At 34.8% G+C, this 23,730-nt stretch overlaps 1 protein-coding gene across 9 annotated transcripts in view; it reads left to right on the top strand.

Annotated features, from left to right (window-relative positions):
* Positions 1-23,730, top strand: part of DGKB (diacylglycerol kinase beta) — a 389,837-nt gene that overhangs the window by 255,855 nt on the left and 110,252 nt on the right. The window contains exon 23 of one of the 9 annotated variants that reach the window (XM_026798572.2): positions 7,315-7,992. The exons of the other annotated variants lie outside the window; for them this stretch is intronic. Within the exon in view, the coding sequence (XP_026654373.1) occupies positions 7,315-7,438 (124 nt within the window). The 3' untranslated portion in view covers positions 7,439-7,992. Of the gene's footprint in view, positions 1-7,314; positions 7,993-23,730 lie in introns of those variants that run through there. 9 annotated transcript variants of the gene reach the window in all.

Here is a 23,730-nt window from a genome sequence, read left to right as displayed (position 1 = left end):
AGCTGTACAGAATTATGTTTAAATATGTTTGAAAATTATCTTGCTTACTGTTTTTTTGTTAAAAGTATATATTTTATAGCTAATAGTGAGAATCTGGGTCTCTTTTTCGCAAAAACTCAATTTGCTTAGCATCTGTACAATAACATACTGTGAACCCAAGTGTCTGTTTCTTTTTAAGTCGCATAGTAGTACATATTTGTTTTCTATAACCTCCTTTTCCTAGCTCTGGTGCTTCTCATTCTGAAAGAATTACACTATGACAAGATCTGAACTCAAGCCTAATCTGTGCATCCCAATGTACTGTACCGTCCAAGCAGGACTAGAGATATTGGAGTTTTAGCAAATGATGATATTCTAGGCCCTGAAGATGAAGCTAGTTTATCAGTGGTCTTTCTGCATATTTTCAGCAGTTGGCAATTATAATTTATAAAAAGCTCAGCTAATAACACGAGTTTCAGATCAGATTTCATGTCACAATAAATCATATGCCATTAATAACATCTGCTAGCAGACTCACCTTGAAATTCATCTATATTTTAAGGAACCTGATATTTCTAACATTATCTTAAGGAAATTAGTTACAAAAATATATAGTCCCAGTCCCTACATACTTTGGTACTGAGATATTAAAGGGCTTGAAAAAAGCAAAGATTCTCCAGATACATAAAAATTATTCAGAAAGGTTATGCCTTTCTAAAAAACAGTATAAAGACTTGATATTTTAAAAAGTGGGGGTTTTTTGTGTAGTGAGGAAAAAAAAGGGGTTTTCTATGTTTGTTCAATAGAGATGATGTTCATTCACAAATGCTTTTTTCAGTACCACTTATTTGCATGTCGAAATAAGTCGATAACATGTTGCAGCAGCATTTTCCTGGAGGGTATGAAAAGAAACCCCTTTTTTAGTTGTCTGCTAAGCCTCAAATCTTAATTCACCAGAATGTAGAATTTTCTATGTAATCTAAATTATTTAGGCTCAGCAAGTCCAACTCACATCTGATTCATAGTGGACTCCATAGTTAACAGCACCTGCTCCTTTGAAAACCCTACATTACTCATGTGAAAGTCCTACACTGTCACATGGGCATATCTCTTGTGATTTTAAAAAAATTATTCTTTTTTTGCTTTTATGTTAGTTTCCTCTTGCCTAATTTTCCAACATTTTAACTTTCACAGCTATCGTTCAGGTCCTTCCACTGAGGTTCTACTCTGGAAAACGAACATGCAAAAATTTTCCTTACTGAAGAGAAACTTTAAATTGTGTGCAGAATTCTTTTGAAATACACAGGTGTTGTATTTGCTTCAGTGAAGTAAATTAGATAAAGTTTGGAGTTAGGGAATCTTTCACATTAAATCCTGTTAATGATCCTCAGATTCTTGAGGATATTCCTTGCTACTCTGATCCCAAGGTTACATGTAAATAGGGCGAACTAACAGGAAAAACTCCTGACACATTCCACTTGTGTAGAAGCAAAATCCTCTTCTACTTGTCTGTCTTCTCAAAATGAAGATGAGAGAATGTTTCAAGACTTAGAAAGGCTTTTTTTAATGACAACTAGCCAATATTGTGGCATTCTTTGGAACTAGATCATTAGTTCTTGGGAACTGTGTCATATTTTGGAATTCCACAATGTTCACAGATTTTGTACACTAGCACTTAGTATTACTGACTTAGTAAAAATAGAAAGTAATACATTTATTTTTAGATTTCTAAATTGTCTAGAGATAGTAAGACATAAGTCTTTGGAAAATCTAAGTTTAAGTATGCATAAATATTCCTGTACTAAACATCCACATTATCAATGGTTTTCTTTGTAATGAAGCACCTGGTTTTTTGAGTTTCTCAAGAAATTTAAATCAAGTTTCTTTGTGAAAAAAGATCTTCTGTTTTCAGAAGCTTAATTTTAAATGAAAAATTAATTTACACATGCGTTAATATCTTGAAAATGTTATACTTGTAACCTGTGATATGGAATGGCTCCATAAAGTTTTCCAAATAAGGCTCAGCATAAATGTGTACCACTGATTTTAAAGTACACATTACTTGTTCCTAAACCCAGGTCTGGAAGAGAAGAATTCTGGTGGTGGTTGAATAGTAAAGAATGGAAATGAGTAGTAGCATCCTGAGCTCTATCAAAATTATGCATCTTAATATGCCATTTTAGTTATGTATTTTGATCATTAGCACACTTTATCAGAAACCAGGACTGACGTTGCATTAAGATTTATAAACCTTATAAAGGTGTTTATAAGGTTCATAAACCCCAAAATATGTCACATTACCCACTCTACAGGTCTGATGTGCTCACAACCTTGTGCTGGAGAAATCAGTTTGCTTCCCAGCATCTTCTGCTTAAGAGTAGGGTCAGATTTTCCAGTGCAAGTGTGGAAGGGCTGAGTTAGTGCCAGTGGGGATAAAACTTGCAAAAGGCAGTATTTCAAGTAAAAGTATCATTAAACTAGGACATTCTGTTGAAATAATGATTCAGTTAGGCCAAAATGCCCTACAGGGAGATCTGTGTAAACATCATAGGCTCAATGCTGGGAATAACAGATGTATGAGTTATGTGACTGGAATAAACACAAGAAAACAAAGAATACTTTCAACAAAAAAATAATTCATGTTGATGTTAGCATTTCTAAAATCATACTCAGTTCAATTAGGTGCACTAATTTGATGCTTTGGCATCCCATAGCATAAAAGATATTTCTTAGTCTCAGTAAACTAAATTTGGATTTATAAATTATATTTAAGGTTTAAGTACATTGTCTTTGAAGTTTCCAAATATCAATTTCTATATTTTATGAAGAAAACCTAAAGCAGAAAAAGCTCCTAATAGCTTCATTTATGTCATATTCCTGACAATATACTTTTGAGATTCCCTATCAACTTCTTTAATTATGCTTTTCATTTGTGCTGATACCTATACATTTAATCTCTAAGAAAGTTTTTAAATAATAGAAAGTACTGATTTACCTTGTGCAAGTGTTCTCCAGGAGAATAAGGAAAGGCCACAGTAAGAAAAGGTAGGAGAAATGGCAGATCATTGAATCTTTAGCATTATTCTGGGTGTCTTGACTTGGGTACTGCACTATACAATGTAGTTATAGCATCATATCTTTAGTTACATCCAAAGAAAAAAGGAAAAAAAAAATCCTGCCATACCTACACTGTTACTGTATTCAAAGGCTTTATTGTAAGGAATGTCTAGTCCTTCCTGACAGAAAAAAAAAAAACAAAAAAAAAAAAAAAACAAAAAAAAACCAAAAACAAACAAAAAAAAAAAAACAACCAAACAGAATTATTCCACTTTAGTACTGGAATTGAAGGCAAGTTCAAGTTTTGTGACTGAAAGTGAAAAACACAGTTTGAAGAAACAGCAAAATCAATTATGGTGGGGTAAATTAAATGGTCTACTCTCAGTTGTACTCAGCTTTGACTTATTTTAGCTTAGAATCGAGCAGTCAGAGTGTTTCATTTTGGATAGAACAAAACTGTTTTGATATTTTCATTATTCTTCCTATTTTTCAGTTTGAGCGATACAGACTCTTGGATTGAATAACAACTGCATCTTTTCAGTGAATATACTAGGCATCAACAGAAAATTCCTAACTTTAATTGCAGACATTTCAGCCTCTCCTTCAATCTCTCCCCCCTTCCTGATTGTGACTGATATGAAAGTGTTTAAAAAGAAGTCCTTGGTCCCATGGAGAGACCAGATTGCAGACATCTGTTACCTGTCCCATTGAGCCCACGGGGTCCTTTTCAAAAAAGGATAAGGCTCCAGGGAACAGTACCTCTGAACTCAGGCTGCATTACTGTAATTGTAGTCATCAGAAGAAGCAAAGCAAGGTGAAAATATTTGCAATAGAGCACAAAGTATTTTCCCACAAGCGAGAGATGTCTCAGACAACATACTCTGCCTAGATCTTGGTTATAATGCTTATAAGAGAGAAAGAAATAAAAAAACGGGCATGTTCTTTTGTCACACTTCAAACATGTAGTAGCCCACCTTTAGAAATAACACCAGAAACATGTAATGTGTGCTTGAGTTGGGACAAAGGAAGATGGTTGGAGCATAAACCTGAATTAGCCTATCCATGTCTGCTGTCTACAGAGCAAAATCACAGAAGTTTGCATCTGCAGTATCTGCACCTCTCTCTGATACAAGATTTCATATTTTATCATTTCTCTAGAAAGTTCTAATGAGCTAAGGCCCTCTGCTTGAGAGACTTCTTACTGTGTTAAACATTTTTCTGTAGCAGCTCTCCGGGAGGCTGGTGGTGTTGGGGAACCTTAGGTTCAGACCTATAATGACTAGAGGCAGTGTGATGTATAAAATGTATGTTAAGCAGGAATCCCTATGTCCTAGGCATCCCCTAGGATTTCAAAGTGCATCTCTGAAAGCAGTGTGCTGTATCAAACCATAAGCAGAGCAATGAATTTATTTTTGTATTCTCAGGGTCTGCAGCTATCAAATTCACTACTGCAGGACTAAACTGGGTTCAGGCTGTGTCGGGCACTTCCACTTGAGGGCATCACCATTCTGCACCTTTAAAAACAAATGTTTAACATATATACTCTTACAAGATATGGGAAAGTTGTGTTTTTTTCTCTAAAGAAAGTTATGTTTATTTATAGGTAGTGATTCCCAGATTTTTAAAAAAACAGTTTGTTTAGAAATTGTTTAATGAAGTGTGCAGGATTAATGTTAAAGGGTTATAAGCATAACATTTTTAGGAGACAGGACTGTTTATGGAGCAGCATCATACAGAGGGATTGGCCCAGCATGCATTGTGGAAGTAACAAACTGTTGATTCACAAAATGTCTATACATATACTACAGTCCAAGGTGAATAAAATCTAATTTTCTTCAACTTGCATCAGACTGGTGAAGAAATTTATTGCAGACGATGTTTCCTTACTGAGTGCAGGTCACTGAACCTTTTCTATGTATTGAAGTGCCTAGTGGATGTTTTACACATTCCTTAATTAATTAAAGAAATTGCCTTTTATTACAATGTCTTAAAGGCAAATGTAACTCTCTAGGAATTAATTCTTGGTCTCTTCCACAGTATAGTCATGCCATTTGAAATAACAGTGAAAAACACAACGGTAGAAAAATATTTCTAACTTCCTTAAATTGTAAATTCAGATATGAGAGGAGTCTATAGTAAATATGCAAAAACTGTAACAAAACTGCTAAGCTACTGCTTGCTGTTTGTTCAGTGTTGATGAAGTATGGTCAAGTAATTCTATACCAATCAATAAGGTTATTCTCCTTGTTTTTTCACGCTAGATAAAGTACTTTGTAATAAAATTGGGTTTTATGAAATGCTGCTGGTTTTGTTTGTTTTTTTTTTTTTGAGAGGGCTTATAATCAGAATTAACACAAACATGAATTTGCAGCTTCAAGCTTCATTTTGAATGAATTAATTTTCAAACCTCAGAAGTAAATGGCTAATCTTTACATAAGTTTCATGTGGCTATAATTCATGTTTACAACATATGCTGGGTTTTATAAACAGTTAAGGAGCAGCCCTTTCTAGTATATGTCACAAACCAAATAAAACCTTCTTTCAAAATCCAGTCAAGATTGCTAAGTGGCCACAACGCACTTACATGTAATATGATTGACAATATCCAATCCATTAAAAGCAATGAAATGAATTGTTAAGGGATAATTTTTACACTCCCTATTTATTAAACATAAACACATTACTCTTTAATACAAAGAAATTAAAATTTAATCAGAAAATGAAAACCTTTATATTGAACTGTGGGTGCTTTATGGTGCTTTTTTTAATCCTTTAATTCTGGTAATTAAGCCCCTACTACAGTTCCCATAATGAGGAGAACCCAAATACTCCTTTAGTTCACCACAGACTGACACAATATACAGCATGTACTTTTGCTTCTCTTGTTCTTTAACTCACAAGAAATTGGGTCCTAGATTTGCTTCAGATCCTGAATCTTGTGACTAATATACTCCAGGTTTCAACTCTAAACTCTGCAATTGCAAGTTAGTTTATATCGCATTAGATAAACTTAGGTAACTGGAAAGAAAATTTTGAGTAATTTACCCAGTCCTCCTAACCCTATCTTAGTACTACTGTTCAAAATTCATTTTTTAATTACCTTAAAACTAATGCTTTCAACCAATATGTCAGTTCCTGGTTAAGTAACCAAAGTTCTTATCTTCATTGATTGTATAACTGAAGTGATTTTAAGTACTTAATGTGTCAAATAAAGAACCTCTGTCAACATCTCCATCGCTTCAGATAACATTTTCCATTACCCTCTTTATCCCTTTTATATGTAGTTGTCCTGGCCCATGCCTGTGTGTTTTCATTTAAGTAATCTGACTGTTTTCAGATCTGATTCCAAGTGCCTTATTTTTATTGCGATAGGTTGCATAGACCTTTCTAAGAAATGTGCAAAGCTAGAGATATTTCTAGTTTTCAATATGAAGTAAAATATTATTTATGTATCTTGGAAAATAAGATCAGTCAAGTAGATCTCTCTCAGTTGAAGTTCTTATTCTCTTCTGATTTATATCTTCATTTTATTAACAGAGGATATATTTTTTCAAAGAAAATATTTTGAAAATATTTGTTTTATATATCATAGAGCAATTAATGTAATGCATTTCTATGAAAATTGAATGATAGATACAACTGTACAATAAAGCCTTTGTTATAACTGCATTGTTGCTATCATTGCCTTCAGAATCATTTTGGAGTTTGGTTTTACTTGTAAAATAATACCAGTACTGCTTCTTTTTATTTCCCCTGATAGTGACACAATTATATAATCAAAATTGAGAGGTATTTGTCTTAATATTGAAGACATCTTTAGCATTGATATAACCAAACTTATATTTTCTATTGTTTCATATTTGCATTTTCTTTTTTTTTGTTATGTAATGATAGCCAAAATAATAATTTTTTAATATCTTTGTCTATGTGTGTGTGTCTTTGTTAAACAAATTTTTAAGTACATTTTTAGAAAAAAGCACAAACAAAAAAACACCTGAGAAAATGTATTGGCTGATTTGGTGATTTAAAGGGAATGGCTGTTGCTTTTTCTGATTTTTGACGCTATTGCTATTGATGCCAAGTACATCAAGAGATAAAAGTGGTGTTAAGTTCTCTTGTCTGTCTTTCCCTCATGATACTTCATAGACTGCCTAAGACAAGTTCTGATGTGTTTTGGGGAATAGTATTTTGGTCATTTATGCCTTTGAAAGAAAATAATTTGATTTCTTCTTCCTAAGTCAGACTTACTCATTTTAGGATATTTCTGTGCGTTTTCAGGGCACTGAAGGAATTCCTGTCTGGATTCTCTTACATTTCTATTGCTGAACAATTGGCAACTATTGATCTACAGCTGCTTCTGAAGAGAATATTAATGGATAGTCATTTTCTCTCTCACTGTTGACATTTACACTAGATCCTACTCTCAGCTCTTCCCTTTGTCACACAGAGAAATTGTGGGAATTTAAAAATTTTTGCCAGATTGCTAAAACAGAAATAGTTCATGGTCAGTTAGCCCTCTATTTCCCCTTCAGGAAATCCACATCGTACATATATTACCTGTCTTGAGTGCTTTCTAATGTTTAGTTCTGGGTTGGGTGATAGGGGCCAGATCAACAAGGCATGTTGCAGACTGTTGGCTAAGGGATCACTATACCCCTGCCTACTAACAGTACTTTATGGAGTACTTTTAAAGGAGTACTTTATGGGGAAACTGCCAAGACAGGATACAAGATGGGCAAAGAAACATGTGGGGAGCAGTGTCATTTTGGTGTTGTTTCTCAAAGTTTTAAAGATCAGGAGTTACAGAATTCTGAATTCATTACTGATCAGGGATTGTGAGAATGAGCTTGATGTTTCTGCTGTGTTTGCGTGCCGTGGCATAAAATGGACAATAGAAGGAGAAAATCATTGGACATAAAAACTGTTGTCTGGTAGCTACTAGGAATTTATTAAGATTGGAAAGTTTTTAGTTAAATTCAGTTTCAATCTCTGTAAGTCAGCTTAGTTATGGCAAAAGTTAATACTGTTCCTTAGGTTGAGAAATTAATATTAATTTAAAAAATAATATTGAACTTAGGTTATTTTTTCCCCGATGAGCTAAAATTCAGGACCAGAGTATCATTTAAATCCACGTGACATAGGTAGATGTGGTAAAAGCTACCTAGGATTTTAATTTAATATAGTAAGAGGAAGAAGTTGTTAGTTTTGCCTTTTTTGGTTTTTTTTTTTTTTTTTGGTTCAAATAAACTTAGAGAACAGCTGCAAGTAATATGGTTTCCTGATTCTTGAGAACCTTTCAGTTACACTGTTTTTAATAAAGATTTGTCCATATGAGGGACAGCAAGGTCTGCTAACCTTTCTTGCAGCATGCTATTTCTGAGCCAATTATGAAGATGTCTAAAGGCATCGAATGCTCTTTGGAACAGTAACTTTGTGATTTGGGAGTATAATGGCCAGCTGGAGAACTTTCTCTGTGGTTAGCATATCTGTGCTCACAATATATAAAAAACAAGGGCAGAATTGATTTTTTTTATGAGCTGAAATTCTTCTTGGATTTTTTCTTATAGTTATGGTGGTATATTAATAATTATAGTAACAGCAGAAGTAGCAAAAGCTTCCTAAGTGTTTTGGATTTTGATAGTAGAGCCCTGAAGGCTGTGTTAAGTTGTCAATCTAGGGTTTTTATCAAGATTTTGTTGATGTTCAAATAAAGAAAAAAGTGTTAATCAAAGAAATATGTTCTTCTTGCTGATATGGGCCAGCTGACTATTCACACTGAATGAAATCTTCAATATGTTTAGCTGCTTTGATTTCTTAGAGAATTGTAGTGTAAATCTTCACTGAGAGTGATTTGGGAGCATAAATTTAATTGCTAAGTTTTTCTGGGTTTTTCAAATGAAACCTGAGAGGATTGACCTAAGTATGGCTTATCCAAAAAAGCCTTGCAGCAGGAGAGCTGCACAGCAGCCAGGACACTGCAGCCATGGGGCTGTTTTTCCACTGGCATCATAGGGCAGTCAGCCAGGCAGAGGGAGTTGGGACTCAAGTCCCCCTTCTGACAAGGAATAATCAGATATACTCTCTTACTCAGAAAGTGTTTTAGGGACTAAACAACAAAATGGGAGCAGGACTACAAAGAAAATTCCAAGTCCACAGTTCTCAACTACAGCAGAAACACAGATAACAAGTAAACAGTTGGGAATTTGACTCTGTCATGAGGTTGCCAGGTGAAGATGCAGTTTTGTATTATTTAAAGTCTGGTGAAATTCTGGGTGTTTGCTATATTACTCAAATTACTGGGAATATTTATCCACTACTTTAGTCACATAAGCAAAATAAGTATCCTGCAACCTGGATACCTCTGCTGTAAAGGTGATGGTTTATGTGTTGTACACCAGCATCTGCATGCCAGAATGAGGGATTCCTAGGTGCTTTTGTTAAATCTAGAATAGCAGAGCAACAGCAGGAGACAATAAGCCATGAACTACCATGAAGAGCTGTGGTGCTCACTAGGTGAGTGGACACTTGGAGCCAGACAAAGCAGTAGACAGTAGTAGACAAAGATTCAGGAGGAAGAGGTTTGCATGTGCTTGAACTGAGAGGGTATAAAAGCCCAGGGGTCCTTTGTTGGGGGTCCCTCCTTGGGGAAACCAGCCTGAGTTGTCTCTCTGTTACTGCACTGTAAATAAATTGCATTATAGAATGAGACATCTGAGTCTCTGCTGTGAGAAACCTAGAGCTGAACTGGTGAGGAAACCTGGTCTGACCACGTCTGTGTGGGGTATGGAGAGGAGTAGGCACCTGTCATGTTACTGGATCTGCCCTCTCTGAAGGGGCTTTGGTCCCAGCAGTGGCAGTATCTGATGTTGGGAATGTGACTGCCAGGGAGTCTCATGGATGGTCAGACTGGGTAGTTCGCATGACAACCTGCAATGAGCAATGACACTAAAATTGTAGAATGAGGGAATATAGGCATGGTGCAGAACAGTCTCTGTCAGAGAGACATATTAGACACAGCAAACACTACCAAAGACAGAAGTGCTTAGAGGTACAGAAAGAAGATGCCTGTCAGGACTACTCTGAACCTTCACTAATGCTGACAGTTTCTCAAAATGATTCATGGACAGTCATAGTTGACCTGTGTAATGAACTTCTAAGCTGGATGGCACTGCAAGGTCTGCATGAAGCACGAGACCACATGTTCTCCTGGTGTTTAGGGTAGATTTAAACTACTAAAGAACAAGGCAATATCACTATGGCTGTTATGATTGTGCTTCCAGAGCCATCCGAGCTGGCACTAACTCTGCCATTCTGGAAGCATGCTCCATTACAAAATGGAGATCTGAGAAGTATTGGATTAAGTGTATGCACTGGTTGAGTACACTGGATCATTAGCTAGTGTTCCCTGGTTCCCTGTTATACCAGCATATACCGGTCCTTTAAAAATGTATTTTAGCTGTCTCTAGTGAAGAAAGTCTTTGAGATTAAATTTTAACATAGAAATATGTTCTTGCTACAAGTCACAGTCATCTTTTCCTTCCTCTGGCATCTTAGGACTTCTCTTGTTCTCTTTCTGATTTGACTCCTCTTTTCCTTGCCTTTCTTGACTTAACTTTGTTCCTTCACCTTATGAAATAATCAAGGGTACAGATTTCAACAAAACTGTACTCTTGGTTAAGAAGGATTTCCATTTTTATTATAAAGCTAAATTAAGAGCTACTTAATGCTCATGGTTTAGTATTTTAATAAAAAGAGAAAGGGAGAAGCGGATAGAACAAGAGGAAAGTGCTTTTCAGCCATGTCTCTTACCTGAAGTCTTAAATGCTGCTTTGTTTTGTGTATTAGTCTTTTCTGAGACCTGTATAGTATATTGTCCATCTTCTTTGTAACACTTTTGTTCTTTGTGCAGTAAGGTGTAAAGTTACATGTGGTGTACACTTCTACCAGAAAACTCTTTGACAATGTAAATTTAAGCAATAAAACCATAAGTATGGCCATTTAATGCTCTGAACTAGTAGCACACTAAAACCTGTAGCTTGGAAAAGGATATATTCAGTTTCTGTGCCAGGATTTTGATGTACAGTGAGAAGTCTCAGAGAGCTTCTGGAAGTGCAATCCCTTTTGAAAGCATATAGAGAAGGAATTACTTACTTTTATGGTTTTAAGTTTTTTTTTTAAAGCACTCTGACATATCTAACTCTGAATATTACCTTGTTCTGTTGTCCAAGAATTTAGATTTAGAAATAAGGGCAGACTTGTTGCCCGGCAATGTCAGACTTTATCACTGAAATCCTGGTCTATCTGAGTTTTTATATTTTTCACCTTTTGTCCAAACACATGCTTTTGATCTTCACAGTTGTAAGCTAAAAAATGCAGAGAGACGGAGTTTGCTATAAAAACAATGACCTCAGATCTTGTTTCATTAACTGAGGTACTGTCTTCTTCGTTAAAATTAAGTAACCCCCAATATTTCAGACTGATTGTCTTATTTTACAGACTAATGGTAATGTCCCGTGTATAATATCACAGAATATTGAACAATTTATGGCTGGATATATCTTACCCACAAGCCACAGGAGGTGAACTTTTAACTGTATCAGATAATACTTTAAGGAAAATCAGTATCTTTGTATTCTTAATCTTATGAAATTCTAGATTGCCCATGAAAGCAAAGTATCCTGCTTTCTGGAAAGAAGAAAAAGCACGGAACTAGTAAATATTCCTGGGAGATAGTGATGAGCAGAAAGTAGTTTCCCTGATGTAATAAAAGTAAGAACCTTCCTTCATGCAGAAAGAGAACTTAGCCTCTCTTGCAGTTGCTGCTACACTGAGGGCTACAGTGCTTTCTTGAAATAGGACAGACCCAGCTGTAAACCCCTGATTAAGACTCACCTTCTCCCCCTGCGCTGCTTAAGTGAAGTACAAGTTGCCTTGTGCCAGGCAGCTTGGGGTTTTGCTTCTCTGTTTGTTAAATGGTGAATGTTTATTTAAAGGAAGCAGAGCACCTGAACAGTGTAGGCTCATCCGAGGGACTTGGACGATGATTGTGCTGTCCTGCTACCTGGGTGACAACTCCAGCAGGTAACAATGAAAACTGGCTAGAATTGCAAAGGTAAGAGCAGTTACCTGAGATGTTGGTTATTAATTTATGCCTTCAGTGCAAATATGGTATACACAAACTGTGTCTCCTAAGTCGTAGGTGATGTACATTGACTCACCAGAGACAATTAATAAAGGGTAGTTAAGTATGCTTTTATATGTAGCTTTAAGCTGATATTCCATCTGTTAGCTAACAACTCTTTCTAGATGAAAATTCCATTAAAATTGGCTTCATTATGTGTAGGGTCTTTTTTTGGTTTCACTGCATAATACAGCCTAATCAAAAATAGCTAAAAATAATCTAGTTTAGCTCTACATGGAAGTCATAATATGTATCCTGAGAGGGGAAAAGCCCAAAGGTAACAACCTGCACTATATTTTTTACCCCAATGACCAGTGAAATAAAGTCATTATTTACTGCTGAGCCCAATAGAATTTCTTCATATAGGGCAGACAATATTACCCTGTATTGGTTTACAGGATGGGTTTCTGTATGTATTTACAAGCTGTGACGTTCTGCAACTACTTCACAGAAATTCTTTGAATATATCAAATGTCAGTCTTAGGTAGATTGGTATTTTAAATAATTATGTATTAAGTACTTCTGTCAAGATTTCTACTTTTTTTGGCATAGGTCAGTCTAAGGGTTTATTCCATGGGCATCTTTGGTAGCCCTTCAGATTTTGTTTGTCTTGGTTTTATCTTCTGGGTTGCAATAGAGAATATTAATTTTCAGTTTTACAGAAGAGAGCTAGACAAAGAGAGATATTAGTTTTGTCCCACTGCTTATGATGAAGATCAAAAAGAGGAAAAGTAAATTACATTATCTACTTTGAGTTTAATGTACACTTTCTACGTTGGAAACTAGTGACAATAGTTTAAATATTTGCTAAGATATAATAGCTCACCTTAATAAAAAATACACATAGAATATATTTGTTTCTTACCATTTTAGAAACAGTTGCTACCCTCATTTGTACTTCATAATCCACCACAGTGAAGGCTTAATAGACCATTAAAGAAACGGTGGGAAGTTAATTTTAATATGTAGTGGTGTGAGGGGTTTTATTTTTTTGCTTAATACAATGAAGCTTCTAACAATTTTATTTGCGAAGAAGATGATTATTTAATAAAGTGACAAACTGTCCCACTGATAGGATACATTAATTTTCTTCTAAAGCTGTTCCTTGTACTCCATAAGAAGGTGATAATTAGGTTTGCAGATTAGAATAACATAATCAGACCACTTGTGTGGATGCTTGTTAAAATATATTTTCCTCTTCATATAAGCCTCATAATAATTAAAAACTGTTTAAAAAGAGAACCATTCTTTTTCAGTATGGACTTTTTAAATTAGTCCTAATAATATATCAAGTTATTCTTAAGCTAATTCAACTTTTTAAAAGGTTAGTATTTGAAAAAGAGTATGGGAAGTGATTAACTGGTGAGTTTAAGTATTAGCATTAGGTTTTGCAGGAACACCTACAGTATAAAACAGCGCTCATTCATATCCTGATTTAATTTCTTCCACTGTCACTCCTGATTGTTCCATTTAATCTTTCTTAAGTCACATAAAATTATCTTGTATGTGTAAATTAACAATCATTTTCTAATTTCACTGCAAACTTTAAGCACTGTCAGAGAAAAAAAAAATACACTGGCAGTGATTAATTCTCTATTTTAAGCAAAACTAAATGCAGTTGCTATTAAGGTAGGGTGCATACCGAGTGATTCTTTTGGTGATTCTAGACTCCAATAAAGGCATTGGAGAAATAGCAATGAATGTGAAATGAGTGGTTCACATCTAAACAATCCGGTCTTGTGTCTATCACATTGAATCAGTGTAATATTCACTGACCTTATGTTTTAAAACATTGAAGCCAATTTCCTTTGCTTAGGATTTGTGTAGTATTCGGTACTTCTTAAAACTAACTTCCTGGCCTAAGCCCAAGGTGGAAAGTGCGCAGTCTAAGATCTTTTAAAGTGTCTTTAAGTGTTCCAATTCCTATACTTTTAATAAGATTAAGATTTTTTTTTCCTGTAGTTCAATGAAGTCTTATTCTAGGGAAGAAGGGAAAGTGTATGTTTTGCTTTTGTTGGCAACAACCTTGAAATTAATCCTGTGCTAAAGAATAAAAACTGTTTTCTTAGTATTTCATCAGTGGGTGCAAACTTTCAAGGTCCAAGATGTTTCATTACAGCAGTTACAATCAGTGTGTTGATAAAGGAGGGCTGATTTAAACACTAAAAACCCAGCATGTTCTGGCTAGAAATGATTCAATTTCAAACAACTGAACGGAGAAAAAAGTGTTACATTATTAAATATTGCAATCATCTAATTTGTACATACATTCCAGTAAGCCTTACTTTGTGTGCACAGTTCCATATGTATATTTGATATAGTGGCCTAATCAACTTCAGGTTGTTGTGGGGACATGTTTTATGGATAAGTAAAAAGTAATCAGGTTCTTTTTATTACCATTATGAAAGAAGTGAAAGAATATTTTTTGTAGTGTGCTAAATATACATACAGAAGAGGAAAAATATTCAGTCATTTACAAAAAGGGATGCAATACTGACTGATTTAACAGCAGTAGATTAATATTGTAGACTCAATAGTGAAGGGATTTATAAAATATATTTTTAATATTATTGTGTGTTTTTTATCATTGTTGGATATTAAAAAAAATTTCTTACCATGTAAAGTAAATCATATGACAAAGATTAAGCAGTACTCTTACCCAGAAGTTGATGAACATCAGCTCTATAAGCCTATAGACCAACAATTTACAAACAACTGACCTGACTTCTCCCTTTCTAAATAGATGATTCCCAACAATCATCATGGTAAATAGCTACTTTGAATAACATTTTACATAACAATTCTAAATATTTTTGGTTGAAAAAGACATCCTCATAATGCATCCCAGAAAAAAATCAATTTTTTAAAAAGTCATTGAACTATGTAAGTCTTCGAGGTAGCAGTTGCTAGGTATAATTCCTTTTTTTTACATGGTGGAAAAGGAAAAGGTGATGGAGGTGGGATGTTCTGAGCATATGTTTTATCCTTGGTTTCCAGAATCCATAGCCTGGTGAGATGAATGGCAAACTTTTCCCTTAAGACTTTTGCCTTTTATAGGTATGCCAACAGCCTAAAGACAGCAGGTTTATCATGTCAAATCCTCTCCAATGGATTCTTAACACAAAGCCACCTGTAAAATGCCATAACTGAAATGTTAATGAGGAAGTATGATGGTCTCTCATCAGTTTACAGGCTGAAAGCTTCTCTATATATGGCAAGTTTTTCACCGTTTGAAAAAGGACCTATAGGTGCAAGTAAATGTAGAAATCCTGTTACAGTTCTGTGTACTGACCTTCCTTACATAGGAAATATTGCCATGTTGAAAGTAGATGGCTTATAGAGTACCCAGCTTCAACTCCAAATTAAAAGAGGAAGTCCTTACAGATCCATGATGTCCTGGCTGATGTCTTGTTTTAATGTTGTCTTAAGAGGTCTAGGTTTGTGTTTAAAATAATAATTTGTACTTTAAAACCCTAGAAATAATTGGAAAATTAGGGAAGATAATTTAAATTTCAATTATATCTACATCACTAGCTCTACGTGTGTTTAAAATTGCTCTCTCAGAGTCCATGAATATATAAGAGCTCAGATGAAGCCTTCAAGGATAGTGAAACAGGCGTGTAAAGATATGTAAAGGTGTTCCAGGGAGCCCAGGACCAAACTGATATCCCCTGGAATTCAGCCCAAGGCATTGACTGTCAAAGGATCTGTCATCCTTTTTATGTAGGCTAGAAACATTTGCATTAACAAAAATGGGATGTAATTTGAAGAAAGATTTTTTGAAGCAGAAATATGTAGTGAGCTTTGTCTCTTTGCCCCTTTGCAAGAAAATTACTAATCTGACTAATTATTGCAGTGTTTATTGATTCCATTACTAACTGAAGTCTTCATATTGCCACAGGGGGCAAGCAGACTGGGCTTTCCTAAATGGAAAAATATTGAACATTAACAAAATTATTGTGGGACATTAAATGCTAAAAATGTCTTTGAGAATTATAAAGGTTAGAAAGTTTAGCAGGTCATCACACTCTTTTTCTTATTACTCGGATTTTTAAAGCATTCAAGTGTTAACCTTTTGAAAAGGAGGGGGGAGGAAAAAAGGAGAGGACAGATGATTGGGAGATACTTAATTATCTGTTTCTTTAAAGAAGGTGTAGTCAGGTCCAACCTCATTCAGCTGCCAACACTTGCATAAAGCTGCTGGAGAGAGCTCCTGTGAATACCCAATTGAAAAGCTATAATTTGAGATAAAATAATGCATCTAACTATACTGTTATCAATAATTGATAGGTACTTACGAATGTAATTCATTGAAATCTCACCTGTGGCCCAACCTCTGCCACTGTAGGAAGAAAGAGATATAGCACTTTTCTTTCTGGTTTTATCCAAGTCATTGTGTGAGCTTTATAGGGGATTTAACCAGTAAATTGTACACAATAAACATAGAGAAGAAGCCTGGCATGAAGTAGAGCCTTTTAATAACAGTGTCTGCAATTTTTTTGTTTGCTTTTACCCCTCTTTAAAAATATATTTAAAAAAACACCACTTTGTTTGGTTCCCCACTAAGACTAAGCTTTTCTTTGAATGTCATCCATTTTCTAGAATTTTTAAAAATTGAAAAGCTTTGCCCTTTTGACCTGCTAATACATCTCAGTCACAGTTCACTGCAAAGCTGTGACAACACACACAGTGATAACAAGGCAGGCTGTTACATCCTCATTTTTTTAATCTTGACTATATCAGCATTACTGTGACACAACTCATCAGGTTTGGAATAATGTAATTAATTTATGAGATTCTACATAATTAAACTAGTCACCTGTGAATATATCCAAAGGGATCTTTCAATGCTGTTAATCTGGACATTTCATTCCATTTTTGCGTATAACAGATTATTTAATCTGCATATTATTGGATGAATGCCTACAATATTATTTCCAGTTTAAGCATGCCTCTTCTCTCTCTTATAGAGGCTAACAAATGAGGAGATATACCAGTATTACCCCCTATACCACATTCTTCTCCTGCCTCAGTTCTGTAGAGTCTAGAGACCCAAAAAGGAGAGTAAGTGATGTGGTTCTCTTACACAGAGGCATATGTATGAACAAGACATAAGAAGAGATCATACACACAATGTGATGTTTGCTCTTTTCACGAGTGCCTGATGCTCAGGGGAGATAAGATTTTGGAGAGTGCGTTAGCTGGCTGCAGTCACTCGTCAGAAATCTTTCAGAGTTGTTGTCACCCTAGGACAGTTGGGTATGTTCAAAAGCCACTTCAGTTTAACTGTTTATTCTATTTTCTCGTAATTGAAAGTTATATAATCTAAAAATCTGGTGAAAAATCAGTTTGCCCTGATGTTTGCCTTGCCTTCCTAATTTGAAAAAGAAAAAGAATTGCATTAAATGCTCCATTGAAACAAAGGAAGCCTTTATGTACTCACCTGCAAAAAAAGCCCTCCTGGAAAAAAATGCAGCAAAAATAGGCTTGGCCACTGATTTAAGTAAAAGGGTACAAGATCGATCACCTGTGAGTAAAATCAAGGCAAGGGCTCTGCAAAGCACTGTTAAACTTTCTATTGAACAGCCACTGCTTGATCAGCTGTTAACTGAACACTTGATCTGTTGCTATCTCTAAAATAAAGGAAGGGGTTCTGTCTCTATCACATTATGTTTGTTCAGATCTTGTTTTTAAATTTTTTCTGACAACCAGAAATAATTTCTTCTTACGTTTATTTCAATGAAAGTCCATTTTATATCCAATTTTAAAAATTGTATTATGGTAAGAATATTTGAACATTTTGGTTTTTCCCTAGTAAATGCTAAATATTGAAGGTAATTATTACAACTCTGTGTGTGAATTTCATTTGATTTGGAAGGAATAACCTTGATAAAATGCACAGTTTTGCAAAGGTGCCCTTTCAAAATGCAAATTAACACAATTATGTTAGTTGAAAACATATTTTGGAGATATGCAATCAAAATAATAAACTAGTTAAATAAGGCTTGTATGTGCAATCACATTTGGTAAATAAAAAAATATTTCCTAATAAGAAATTTGACAAGTTTTGTTAAGTGCAATTTTTAATTCAAGTTGTACATAGTTTCAATTTTATGCTGTTGTAAAAGTGTTTCTTTGGTTTTCACAGCACAGTAGGAGATAAACAGACAACAATTCCAGAAATTGTGTGAATTACTTGTCTGGAGAAGAAAACCAGCAATGCATAATACCAGGTCTTTCTCCTCACTCACACACCGCAGAATAATTATGTGGGACAGCAGGATTGGGGCATTGAGTGAGCACTCAGCAAACAGCAGATGCACAGGCTCAACTTTATCCTTCACAATCCCCAGTCTGAAATGCAGAGTAAATGTTTCTTAGAGCAGGAGAAAGTACATACTTATTGCAATTAATGCCACAGCAGTTCACCTTCAGATGATGCTAAAGCAAGCAAAGACTCCCAGGCAGTTACGGGGACAAGAGCATCCCTTTGGATTTGCACAGTGTGTAGTAGTGATGCCACAACTCTGCTTTGTACATGGGTCAGTATGTTCCTTTATGCCTTGCAGAGAGTCATAAAGGAATTTGAAAATACAATGAAGATATAATGAATTAAATTTGTAATGTATTTATAAGCAAAATTTTAAGCTTATATATAAGCTTATAATTTTAATTGTACCAGAAGAGCCATGTAAATTCAGTAAATTTTTTGTTGTAGGACCTGCTTTGAGGGGTATTTTTTTCCTTCTTTTATTTATTTTTTTTTTTTAAGTGTGTTACTTTGTGACTTGATTTTTTAATGTGGTTTTTTAAATACTCTTACTGACCATCTTATCCCATTTATTTTAAATGACAATTTACAATATGCACTATTTTGGTGTCAGACAAATCTGTCATCTGGGTTGCACATCTTTCCTATAGGCATTAACATTATTAACAGACTTTATTAACATTATTAAGAGAATTTAATGCTTACTTGGCTAGAGAAAGCTAATTCCTTGTAAACATAGAGTAGGAATCCTAATGAAGCCACTGAAGCTGCAATGTGAGCTTTGATACTGAAAGTGACAGGAGAGAGTTGATCATACAGCGCCAGAAGGATTGTGCATCTTGTGACCTTTGACACAGAATGTGAGTTGACTACATTACAGTATAACAAAACTTTCTGTTTTTATGAAAATTGCGTCTGAGTAAGAAATGTAGGATTTCCTGTCTCACTAACCTATGTTGGTTAGGGATCTGCTTTGTTTGATTATCCCAGGTATACACATTCTCATTAAGTATCCATCCAGAGGTTTATTGTGGATAGAAGAGTCAAATCTATTAGCTTTCAATTTCTTTTTACTCTAGTAACAAAAACATATTTTTTAATAAAATAGACAGAAAGAATAACCTGAGGGAGTAGTTCAAACCCTCCTGACTTAGAATTGCCAATCCACAGAATGACACAGCATTTAAGCAAAGGGATTTGAGATGGAGATGAAGAGCTATTAAGCATTATAGTGTGGTTGCACCTTCTAGTACAGAAAGCAGGGGTAAAAATCTAGAAGGGAAATTTTGCCCTGTATTTTTCTTCCCTGTGAAGATAAGATCTGAAGTAAGCATCTGGGACACAAAATTGAAGTTTTTGCGGTGAAAAATGATGGTGCACTAAAATTACTCCAAAATGAATATGGATCATCAGATCCCCAAACCCTTGTATACTGGTCTACCTGCTACCAGAAATTAATGATAAAATAATGATAAACATAAAATCATATTGTGTAAGGGAAAGAATAGAGATATGATCAAAGACACCAGCAGCCCCTACATACCTGCAACATGAGGAATTAAAAAAAAACCACACAACAGAAAACTGAGGATAAAAAATGCAAACAAATCCAAATGAACCCACAAGCTGGACCCTGGACTAAGGTAGTAAGAGAATCCCACCTGGTGTGGAGTAAAATTTCCCACATTAGTAACTGTCTTGATTATGTAAACAAGAGTGATGCTTCAAGTAACTTAGTGGTACCTGGAGTGCTGGCAAATATCTAATCTATTTATTGATTTATGGCCAATCCACAGTTAAAAAAGAGAGAGAAGAAGCAACTCTTCATCTGAGCAGGGTTACAAGTGTATCAAGGAGACAAAACAATTTTCATAAGAGAAGAAACCTCTTTGTTTGCTATAAACATATCATAAAAATAATGTCCTTATATCTCAGATTACTGTGTTCAAAAATATCTTTTTAATTTTTAAGGTAGGAAAATCAAGGTTCCATCTATACTGTTACTTTGAATTTATGCAAATGTTTCACTCTTACGGTAGAAGTTGAATTTTCTTGAAGAAATTTGAAAGAGTCTTTTATTGAAGCTTTTTATTTTGTTAAGTGATGACACGCTCAAAACTGAAAGCAGTGGGAAACTTTTCATGACAAGAGAAAGGCAGCATGATTTTATTAAATGCTATTAAACAGAACCATAACTGAATTTAATTTAATGTCTTTAAATATTGTCAGTTTCAATTTTCTAGAATCCAAGCTAGCTTACTGATAGAACATCACCTGTGGTTAATGAATTTTTAGAATATTTTGCCATGTATTTTATATTGTACTGTTAACATGCCTGAAATAGATGGCTTCTCACATTTGATCACGTGTTCATAAACCCAACTTCTGTCATGCTGTTTCAATATTCAAGTGTCCTTTCCCATCCTCTGGTGCTGCTTACAGCACCTGCCTACTGCTGCTGAAAACCTAAATGTTTGTACTTTGGCCCGTCTTTTGGCCCATGTTTTAAGAAATGCCTCCTTACGTGTAATTTGACTGAAATTCAGGTTTTTCCATTAAAGACACACAGAACTATTTGTGGAACTGGTTTGATATATGAATTATTATTAAACAAAAAAAATTAAAAAAGAGAAAATTATAAAGATGTTTTGATATATGTTTCTCACACTTCCCCTGTTACAGTCAATCAGCACTATTGATTTTGATGGAGTAATGCTCTCTTAAGTGAAGATCTTTTTTTCCAGTAATGAATTTGCAGCTGTTTTGACTGTCAGATGGAGCATAGCTTCTTTTCCAGTATTCCAGTAGCCCAAGATTTTTTTTTATTTTCCGCCAAGATATATCAGCTATAGCCTTTACAAACCGGCAAATGTCAAGATGCTGCAAAATATAACATTTGTAAATAATACATCTGATGTGCATTTCTTCATCCCTTGGGCAGACGAAACATATATTGTATTCCATTTCTGAAAAATAACTTACAGTTCTATATTATTAATGATTGCACATCCATACATTAGCAAAATACTAACAAACTGTTCTATGAGCAGCCAGACTAATGAAGACTGATTTCCTACAGATGTATGTCCTGTGACCCTCAGTGTCCTTGCTGTGACAATCCCATTTTCACATATGGTCTTAGTTCCACATGCTGCTCTGAGCTCTGTGTTTGTGATTACCCAATCAGTATTTGCTGATTTCTGGGCTTTGTTACAAATGGAAAAAGTGCCAGACACTTTCTTTAAACTGCAATTATCTTGTTTGTGTACAGGTCATGTATCAATGAAAGAAACAGTTAATGCTTTAAGGGCTCATCAACTATTTGGTGTTTGGTAATTTTGACTGTTATTCCTTGTCCCCACTCCCCAGTATAAATCATTTGTAGCCTTTTACAGTCAGATTCAAGTAAAATTTTGAGTTTGATTGATCCAAAGTATTGCATCCAATTTAGACATATTGTATGTGATAAAACTGTAAGGTTTTAGAGTAATTGACTCTTGAACATAATGGGTTATAATGCTGTCATTAAATGACTGATTGGTTGTTCTATGCTATTGCAAAGAAATCCTGTGGAAAAGAACGTCTGGAAAGTGCAGATGTTCATCCATCGCAACTGGGGGTAGATTTGTTTCTTTTGATGTGTAATTGCAACTGATAATTGTATAGAAAAAAAACCAGGATGTTAATGCTTCAGATCTCTTTCTCTTAACGTGCATGACATCTATCCTGATGTTGTCTGGTCTCTGACTCCTAACTTATCCCTCTCACTGAGCTCCATCCTAGTGCATGCCTACTCAGGAGTGACCATTTTCAGTATTTCTTAATTGCCTGTGCTCCCCTTTATCTCACCTGTTAAAGTTCTGCTGGCTCTCCTTTCCTCTCAGCACAACCTAGGATGCAGCTGTTTGTGTTCCTTTCTAGAAACTGTCATCTAAAAATGCCCTCAGGATAACCCTAGGATGGAAAGAGCACAATGCAGGTTATTTCCAAAGCCCCTATAGGAAATATTTGGTGTTATGCCATTTAAGTTAACCTATAAATTTTGTTAGATTTTAATATCATTTGAAGGAGTAAACTTCATCAATTAATCATTCACCTAGTGTGGGTCATAATTGATTAATAAAAAACATGGCAACATTTCCTCCTTCTTAATTTTTTTTTATTTTGTTAAGCCTTCATTTGTGCCTGGGCCTGTAGTCCTTCATGTCTAGATAGGTGTACATCATTGTGTGAACCTTGGAGGGCTTCTTTTGTTCCAGGCGTACCTATGGAACCTCTCACATGGGCACATGAGCCTGTCTGTAGTGTGCATTTAACCTGAAGTGCCTTTCTGAATGGGGGGGCACCTAAAACTTCTATAAAATAAGTAGATCCATGGGTACATTAAAAAGGAAATAACATTGCATGAAAGAGAAGGAAGAAATAATCCTAACATCCTATGATATAAAATAGAATTTTCTCAATTTGATTTAGTTTAGTTCTAATTTAATTTACTAACCATTTTATAAGACACTATCTTACAACATAACTCTTTTCCTCCTAAATATGTTTAATGTCCTAACTGAAAGATTTCAGTGATTTCCTAAGTTATTCCTTGTTTCCTTTGACATTTGTCATCATAAGGAATTTGTATTCTTTTATCCTTTGATCAAAGGATATCCTTTGATGCCCCAGATCATCATCTACTTTGATAGAACCAAACTGAATAAATTGTGTGGCTGCTCTGAAAAAATATCTGTTTAAGTGATACTATTTTTATAATATTTAAGTGATCTATAGAAATGCATATCAATTATACATATATAAATATAAGATTATTAGTACATGCATCAATTCAGTGAGTGCAATTCTCCTTCATACTTGAAGATTCAAATATTCATGGCTTTCAGGAAAGTTCTGATGAAAATGATAGTGATTATCAAAAAAGTTTTTTGGGTTGTACTTCATGTAATCTATTCTGTAATATTTTGTTCTCCTCATATACTGCTATATGCTCCTATGTATAGTGTTCTTTTAATACAGTTGAGTAAATAGGTATGGATAGGATCTGTTTATCAAACTAAGAATTCTGTGTAGTTTTAAAGTATCCCCTGTTTTCTTCCTTTCCTGCAACTTGGTATGTTTCGAATCACCTTTCAAATTTTCAAGAGAGCATCACCAAAATTGGGTAGATTCCATTCTGAGAAACCTTATGAATAATAGTAATTTAACAGAATAGACAGATCAGACACTTTACATCAGG

Source organism: Zonotrichia albicollis, chromosome 1 (genome assembly GCF_047830755.1).
Source record: "Zonotrichia albicollis isolate bZonAlb1 chromosome 1, bZonAlb1.hap1, whole genome shotgun sequence".
Taxonomy (NCBI): domain Eukaryota; kingdom Metazoa; phylum Chordata; class Aves; order Passeriformes; family Passerellidae; genus Zonotrichia; species Zonotrichia albicollis.
This window is presented reverse-complemented; position numbering and strand designations above follow the sequence as displayed.